The 9,000-nt window shown below is 37.2% G+C and overlaps 1 protein-coding gene across 1 annotated transcript in view; it reads left to right on the top strand.

The window, feature by feature from the left end:
* Man1a2 (mannosidase alpha class 1A member 2) overlaps positions 1 to 8,111 on the top strand; it is a 157,484-nt gene extending 149,373 nt beyond the window's left edge. Inside the window, exon 13 of the mRNA XM_008832931.3 lies at positions 5,334 to 8,111. Coding sequence (XP_008831153.1) covers positions 5,334 to 5,466 — 133 coding nt within the window. The 3' untranslated portion in view covers positions 5,467 to 8,111. The remainder of the gene's footprint in view (positions 1 to 5,333) is intronic.
* Positions 8,112 to 9,000: the final 889 nt, after the last annotated feature.

The following is a 9,000-nucleotide window of genomic DNA, read 5'->3' as shown; positions in this document are numbered from 1 at the left end:
TAAACAATGTTGAAATGGATATCCCTGTATATAAAAATCTGCTCCCTCTGAATAGTAATATTTGTTTGATTCTTAGAAATAAAATGGCTGGGTCAAAGGTCATATATCAGATTATAAGTTTAAAATTAGCAGAGAATGCCAACTCTTCACAAAACTTCTTACACATAGAAAGCTCTGCTAGTTCAGGGAAGTGGGTTGTTAGAGAATTAACTTGAAAAGATTAGAGTCTACAGAATATTCTGAGAACTATAGAAACTTGTAGGTATAGCACCTGATAGTGTGAAGTATGTGTATCGGTGGATATCCCAGAGAATAATGCTGGTGTGAAGTAATTTATACCCTAAAAAAAAAAAAAGAACTCTTGCGTGCTCCCTAATTTATTGTTGCTATACTTTGAGAACCTGTAATGAACAGATGTTGAAATTGTTAAATTAATCCTTACTCTGTTTTGTGAGGCAAGAGTTGACTGTGTCTCTGGTCACTTAAATAGTTCTTAATTGTATCTTTGTATCATTTCCAATTGTACTTTTAAGGCATTCTCTGTCCTGTGTCAAATTTTACGTTGCTCCTTACTCCTTAGCCATTTTTTTCATACTTTTCTCTATAGCACCTGTCTTCTAACATAGCATACAGTTTTCTTTAACATTCCCAAAGTAGAATATAAATTCTATCCTCATCATGTACATTAGGACTACCCGTGCAAGTTTCAATATTAAATATATGCCAAATAAAGAGTATAATCACTTGATTCCAAGAGAGACAGCTGAAAAAGGCTGTAGTTACTTTGTATAAGGCCTTACAAAAGTAGAGATGGGATTAAGAAAATAATAGGCCATGTAATTTTCTGGTTGGGACTCAAAGGATAGCTTTCATTTAGTGCCACAGGTGGTTAATAATGGGTCAAGGAATTAATAAAGCTAGAAGGGCCCAAGGCAGGCAGTGAAAATGAGAAGCATTAGTGCTGTGGGTCTGTATTCAGCAGAGTCAGAATTTCAGATGCCCTCATGAAAAAGGAAAATGGAATAGAACTCTTGTTAGAAGTTCCACAAAGTAACCTAGAAAAGTTTGCATCAAAACCATTACAGAAGGTTCCTTCTCCAGGATTTCTTACTGAGTCCGGAGTTGCACCCAAGAACATGGATTTCTAGCAAGCTTGCAGGTCGTTCTATTGCCACTGCTCATCTAGGGTGTCACTTTGAGAACCACTGATGCTCTAGGCAGCTGAAACATTTATGGAAGCAGTTAACTGTGCTGACACGGCAGCTAGCACATCATGAAGTCATGTTGCACATCATTGCTCAGCTACTGTGTCCGTGTAGTCTCGTCTCTCAACATGCTGGAGTGCCGAAACCGTGACTTTAAGTTTTTAACCCTTTTGAGGAACTGTCACAGTGCAATCCAAATGTTAGGTGTGGGGAGACATACACATTGTGAATTTTAACTTTTAACATTTAATTATAAGCATTTTTCATTTTCAGAACTATACACATCAGAATTCCCTTGCCAGTTTCTTTAGCTGCAGTAGAGGGAGCTCTAACACAAACTGTGCTGTGGCAATAACAAGGTTATTCTAGGCTTTTAAAATAGCTTTGTTGAAGTATTCTAGTGAGTGGTCATTGAGCTTCGGCATGTGCGGTACCCTGCGTAACTACTACCCCAGTTGATGTAGCCATGTTCTGGTCAGTGCAGTGATGGACCGCACAGTATTCCTATTAAAATTATACCATTGCATGACCATCTTAGCTTGTCACCTTAGCTACCTTAGTTTACGCTCTATAACATTCAGACAAGGAGGAAAATACCACGTGCATTTCCATCCTCATTTTGCAGCCATGTCTTCTGCACACCCTAGCTGCTCTGTTTTCTGCCACTATATGTTGCCTGCTTAGAAACTCATTCGTTTGAATCCTGCAGGTTTTACTTTGTGTTGGGCATACATATTATCACAACGGTCCATGTTATAGTTACCAGAAATTCATTCCTTTCTGTTGATGAGTAGTATCCAGTAGTCTGCTGTTTAAGTGTGAACGTTTTGCTTATCCCTTTGCTTTTGATGGTTTATTAAGCATATTATTTTGAAAGAAATAAGAAAAAAGTGATTGTTTACTACTTGACTACAATTATAATATCAAGGAGTTAACTGCTCTGCAGTTTAAAATTCTTTCCTTAATGTAACTAATTCCATGTAATCTTTCTTATTAAACAGCTCTCAAATGATTTATCATTAAATGAAATTTGAAATGGTTTTAATGCATTGATTGCTTCTTAAAGTAGAAATGTCAGTACTTGGGTAGTCATGGAGACTGAAATAATGCTAAGTGAAATGTAAGGGTTAGTAGGTGAAGTAAAACAGAGATCAGTTCTGTAAAACAAAGGAGCCAGTTTGAGAAAGTACCTGGCACAGAAGGAAACTTCCTCAACTTGGTAAAGAGTACATATGAAGAAACAATTAACATCATGCTGTAAAGGGTATTGGCTCCCTTTTCAGTAACAAGACTGGGATCAGTAGCAGGACACCTGTAACAAGATAGCTGCTCTTGTCATTTCTGTTAGACATTGTACTGGAGATTTTAGCCAGTGCAAAAGATAAGAAAAAGAAGCAAAAAGACATCCAGACTGGAAAGGAAGAAGTAAGACTGTTTTTAAGAGAGAATATGATAATCTATGTAGACAATCCTGTGGAACTTACCAGAGATACTAAAACTAATAAATGAATTTAGCAAGGTTTCAGACACAGGCTCAGTGTATTAAACATAATCATACATATTAGCATTGACCAACCAGAAATTGAAAATAAAGAGTTTCAGGCTGGAGAGATGGCTTATCGGTTAAGAGCACTGACTGCTCTTGCAGAGGACCTGGGCTTGATTCCCAGCACCCACATGGCGGCTATGAACCCTTCTTAACTCCAGTTGCAGGGAAATCCGAAGCCCTCTTCTGACCTCTGTGGCATTGTATGACATGGTTGCACTCACACACATGCAGGCAACACGCTCATACACATAAAATAAAAATAATAAATAAAAAAAATAAAGAGTATCATACAAAGATACGGGATATTTATTTGCAGTCTTGATCAAATGTGAAAGAACTGCACACTGAAAATTAAAATCATTGCCAAAAGAATTGCTAAATAAATGTTCGCGATTCTGGAAACTTGATGCAGATTCTCCCCAAATTAGCTTATTGATACTATAAAAGACTACTCAGAATTCCAGTTTGGTTTTTTGTTTTGTTTTGTTTTGTTTTGTTTTTAAGAAATAGGCATGCTATTTCTCAATGCAAAGGACCTAGAATAAGCAAAGCAAGTTTGAAAAAGGGCAAAGTCAGGACCCTGACATAGCTGACTTGAAGACAACTAGTTGCATTGATCAAACGGGGCAATACTAGTGTACTGTAGAGTCATCAGTGGTAAAGTGGAGAGTTGTGGAGGACACCATGGATGTGTGGACAGCTGACTTTCCACAAAGGCAGTGACAATATGGTGCTGAAACATGAATTTCTGAATTCATATGAAAAATTAAATTACAATGAGTCATAGACCTAAACTTAACACTTTAAAAACATACAACTTTTGGGGCATGTTAAAGCTGTAATGACATGCTTCTTCTAAAAAAATAAAAAAATAATATTAAAGAAAAAAAGCATACAACTTTAAGAAGAAAACATGAGAGGAAATCTTTATGACATGAAGCTAGGCAAAGATTTCTTAGATGTGACACCAAAAGCAAAGGCCATTAAAATAATTAGTGTCAAAATGAAAAGCATCTGCTCTTTCAAAGACATTGTTGAGAAAATGAAGAAAAGCCACATACTAGGATAAACATCTTTGCAAAGCAAATCCGACAAAGGACTTGTATTTACAGCATACGAAGAATTCTGAACTCAGCAAAGAGAACCCGCAGACCAGTTAGAAACTGGGTGAAATTTTTGAGCACGTATTTTACCAAAGAAGATTGTAAAGGTGACAAGTAGCACATCAAAAGATGCTCAGCCTTCTTCCCTGTATCTCTGGTCCAAATTTCTCTTTCCTTTTATTTGTAAGGATGTTGATTGTGGGTGTGATGACATTGGGCTGCTCCCGATCTTCATCAGCCTACACTGACCAGGAGGCGGGAGTGGTGCACCAAGCCCAGGAGCCACACCCTGGGTTACATGGCCTCCACATGGAAAACAGACCATGCGATCTGTGCAGTCCCCTGCTGTGTACAGCCACGTTGGTTGCAGCTTTTCTCTTGGCAGCCTGGTGAATAAATCAGTCAGGTGGTGTCAAGGTGTAGGATCAAGAGCAACATAGGAAGCCCTCTTGCTCTCTGTTCAGCGTTCCTAGCTCTGAAGGTGATACACAGTCCCCTTCACCCTGTGCTCTGTTTCTGCTTTCATTTGCAGAACTATAATAGTAACCAGGAGACATTAATGTGCTTGCTTTGTAGTACTTTGTTGGCACTTTGTAAAGCTAGTTGCTGCTGGCATCAAGAGTTAGAACCTAGGTTTTCTGACAGTTTTTAGTTTTTATTTTTTTTAAATTTTGTTGTGTTTTGTTTTTATGGTGCTGAAGATGGAACCCGGGGCATTGTTCATGCTAGGCAGGTGCTACAATAGCTGAGTCCTATAGCTCTTAGCTCCTGACTGTAGTTTGGGTTTTTTGTTTTGTTTTGTTTTTTCGTTTTTTGTTTTGTTTTGTTTTTGTTTTTTGTTTTTTGTCTTTTTGAGATGGGGTCTCCCTGTAGCCCCAGCTGTCCTGGAACTCACTACATAGACCAGGCTGCCCTTGAACTCAATAGAGATCCGCCTGCCTCTACCTCCCGAGTGCTAGGACTAAAGGCATGTGGCACCATACCCGGCTGTAGATTTTTATGTTCACTTTGGTGATCCTTTAAAAATAAGATTCAGATTGGAATTTTCCTGACTATAAGTAAGAATCATTGTGTGTATTGGCTCTTGCTTGATGTCGACGTGACTGTGGTGGCTTATAATGCTCACAGAGGAGTCTTTGGCTATTAGTCATTAAAATGAATTTCAGATTTTCCTCAGTATTTGCTAATAAATGTGGATGTTGGGTTCTCTTTTGATCCTGCAAGTTGCCAAAACTTACGATTGATATTATGTGTGACTTTCAGGAACTTTTATTTCAGCACGTCCAGCTGTGCATCTCTCTGGGTTTCCTGGTGCTCTGTTCTGGAGCAAAATGATTTGTGCTGAGATCATTTGGGTATTTGGGCATCTGTGATGTTCTTCATCAGAACTGCTCAGAATCAGTTACGGGATTTGTCTGCAGTCACGTGAGGAGTCATTGAATTCTAATTGAATTTCATTTTGCCTTTTATTTTCAGATACTTGTACCTGCTGTTCTCTGGTGATGACCTTTTACCATTAGACCACTGGGTGTTTAACACAGAGGCTCACCCCCTGCCGGTGTTAAATTTAGCCAACATCACTCTTTCAGGTAACTCTGCAGTTCGATGAACACAGCTCCAGAAGGACCAGTCTTACCTGAATTTTGTTTACATGGACCACTACAGAAATTGTCTGGAGAGGTGACTTTTGAAAACCTGGACCTCTAAGTCAACATGTCAGGGTAAAACTCTTCCCTGCAAGACTTTTCAACTTGTAGATATATGAACTTTGAAATTATTCCATTTTATACCTGACCAAAACATGTTCTGGTACGTATAGGACAGAAACCTGATGTGCTTTGATTCTTAATAAGATGGCTGCATAAGAAACCATTTCTATTCTGTACTGTTAGTGCAAGCCAAGAACATAGAGCACCTTGAAGGGAGTTAGGAATGGCTTTTGGAACCAATTACATATTTGTTTCCTCCCACAGTGGGGCAGCTTTCAAATCAGATATTATACATTGTTTATCCCCCTTTTCTCCATTTTACTAATGGAGCAAACTAAGATGAAGAACAACAAAAGAGCAGTGTAACTATATCCATAGCAAAAAGCCTTGAAATACCTGTCTCTGAATTTTCAAACTCCCCATTGGATTCTTACCAGACTGACAACCATTTCAATCCCAACCCAGTTCATTGAAATTTCTTATTTAAATTCAGTTTTCTCTGGGGGCATGATCTCACGCTTGAAATACCCTTCAAGTCTTTGTCCATCTGGTATCAATGAAACTGGTATTTATCCTAACTGATAACCGCTGCTTATGAGCCTGAGTTTGGAACTGTGTGCATGTATTCACTCCAGTGTTGGTAGCATGACAGAGAGTGGGGAAAGTGCCACTTTGTTGCCTTGAAACCTGTTCTTAGAGAAACCCCTGGTTCTGTTGGTAGAAAATTTTTTCTTCTGAACCAGCGAATCTACCAAGCAAATTTTATCCACTTTAGTCTCATGATACAGTTACTAGATTCACTCACCTTACACCTCTATGTGGCTTGGCAAAATTCACTGTGCTACTCTGCAGCTCTGCATTTGCTATAACAAACTGAATTACTTTTACAGCTTACTAAGGCAGAAGCACAGCACCATGAAACGTCCTCAAGCATTTGATCTGAAATGGGGTCAGGTTCCCTTATTTATTGTCTCATGGGAGTGAGCCGTTCACAAATATGTCATATTGTTTTAGTTTCTCCAAGAATATTTATATATATCCAAAGAATTAATAGAATAGCTTCAAAATAATTTCCAGTGGAAAATGTGCAGTGTAATTAATCATATTCACTAAAATTTGGATAAAGCTAAGGGACTTGTAGATTTTGCATTGATATTTCTTAAGAAAATTATTATTGCTCTATATTTTGGAAGAATAAAACCTTAAATTTTATCAAGACTATAATGTAAGATAAATGCTAATGCTTATAAATTTTCTGTCCCTTGAATTTCCATGATAATTCAAGACACTTGTCCTCTTTCATTTAGTACAGACATCATCTATTGACATTAATAAAACTTGAAAACAATGTAGTCTAGTATTTACTCTGAATTTGAATATTTCATGAAAAAGTTTGTACATGAACTCCACTTTGGAATTTTGAAAGCTTATTTCCTTAGTTAGTAGCTTTTCTTTTTAACCCTCTTTTAGCATATAACAGATTTAAATTGTGAAAAAAATAATAGAATTAAACATTTTATAAGGGTGATCATCTTACACCATAAATCATCAAATGATCCTCACAGTTCACCCTCCTGAAAATTGTTCAGTACCTATAGAAGATAGCATGTAGAGATGGAGTTAAACAGCCTTTAAGAGGGTTAAATTCTAGCACATATTTTGAAATTGTAATACCTTTTTTTTTTTTCCGGAGCTGAGGACCGAACCCAAGGCCTCGTGCTTGCTAGGCAAGCACTCTACCACTGAGTTAAATCCCCAACCCTGAAATTGTAATATCTTTTACTACTTGAAATTTTTTTAAAAAGCAAATGAGAAAGGTAGGTATTTTAGAAGATAAAAAGGGTTTTGGTTCTCAGATAAAAGTTAGCCTTCTAAAAATAGCACAAGCCCACTTATAAGTCATAAGATTAAGTGAAAATCTTAAGTTGGCAAAGACCCAGAGTAGTGAGCAGTAAACTGTCTGACTTTGTTCATAAGAAGGTAGAGTGAAGGGGGCCACCTTGTTTCCCCAGGAGGATGCTGGGAGCAGGGCCTGCTCTGCTCTAAAGCTTTGTAGGTCATTTTCACCATTCCCCACCTTTGTGGTAAGAACTGGGTCTTGGAGTAACTCTTTCACTTCTCTGAATACCAAAGGTATTGACTTGCCAGCATCATGTTTTATTTTTGGTATAGCTTTTTAAATTTTTTTTTCCAGAATCCTTGTCCATGCTTTGTTTACTTTTCAAGAGTCTACCTTCTTCCTTTCTTCATACCCTTTGTATTTTGTAGGCCTCAGTACTTAGACTTGATACTCACTGAATCTATAAAATTCAGAAAGAACCCAGAAATGCCCAGTACCTAGTGCCTCTTCAAAGAGCTGACACCTTACTTTCTGTGTTGGGCACGGTTATGTGGATAAATAGTACATAAAAGGGGACGAGAAAGGAATGTTGACCACCCTCTATCTTTCATATTTATTACTCATTTTAGAATCATGCCTTTTGGTTCAAATCAGATTTTTTAAAGAAATTACTGAACCAATTTGAAGTTAAAAATAAGAGAATGAGCCCTTCACCAAAAAGAAGCCTCCATGCAGAAAAGTAAGTCCTTCGCCAGAGAGCTCTCACTCTGGTGGGCTGTACACTTTGTATGTGTCTACTCCCAGCCTATTCCTGTCTTATGTAAAGAAAAACCTGGGTATTGAAGAAATGCATTCTTTTCGCAGAATATTGATCCTGGGTTCCTGTGATGTCACCTAAGGCTTGGTAGATTTTCAAGCAGCTTGGGATCTCTATCCTTAGCATCTCATCTCTCCCAGTCTTTGCCAAAGTCTTTATCAAAACTTCAAGTTTGTGGATAAAAGAATGTGCTTGCTGTCTTCTTATGATGCAGACTCTCCTTACGCTGGGTCTCTTTGAATGAGTGCATGAGAGAATGAGTGAACAGAGATGACAGAATATTGTGTATGTGCCAAGCCTAGCACCTTCAAGCATTAGGACATTTCACAGGATTCCAATGGCATTTCCTGTATGAGAGTAGTTCCTACCATTTTAAATGTTTTCCAAAATGAATCATGTCACAAAATTCTTAATTTTATATTTCATTTAAATTTAAAAGGAAGATAAAAGGTTTATATTTTAAACTATGTGTTACTATATAATACTAACAACTATAACTCTAGTTAATGACTAAAGTCCCTTGGAAAATGTCAAAGAAATATCTGATTTCTGATACAACTTTGACTAAAATATTTACTTTAGAAATAAACATTCTTATTTTGCTATATCACTTTAATTACATGATTAAAATTACTATTTTGTAGAAGTGCTCATTATTTTATAATCAAAAAAATTTTTTGTCACCTAACTCATAGGTAAAACTTGTAGTTGTAAATTGTCTTTTCTCTAGTACACATCCTATCAATGGTAGTACTTAAATATCTTAAATAGAAAAAA

This window comes from Nannospalax galili, unplaced genomic scaffold, assembly GCF_000622305.1.
Source record: "Nannospalax galili isolate Female #2095 unplaced genomic scaffold, S.galili_v1.0 scaffold1951, whole genome shotgun sequence".
Taxonomy (NCBI): domain Eukaryota; kingdom Metazoa; phylum Chordata; class Mammalia; order Rodentia; family Spalacidae; genus Nannospalax; species Nannospalax galili.
The sequence above is the reverse complement of the archived record's forward strand: the minus strand, read 5'-3'. Positions and strand labels throughout refer to the sequence as shown.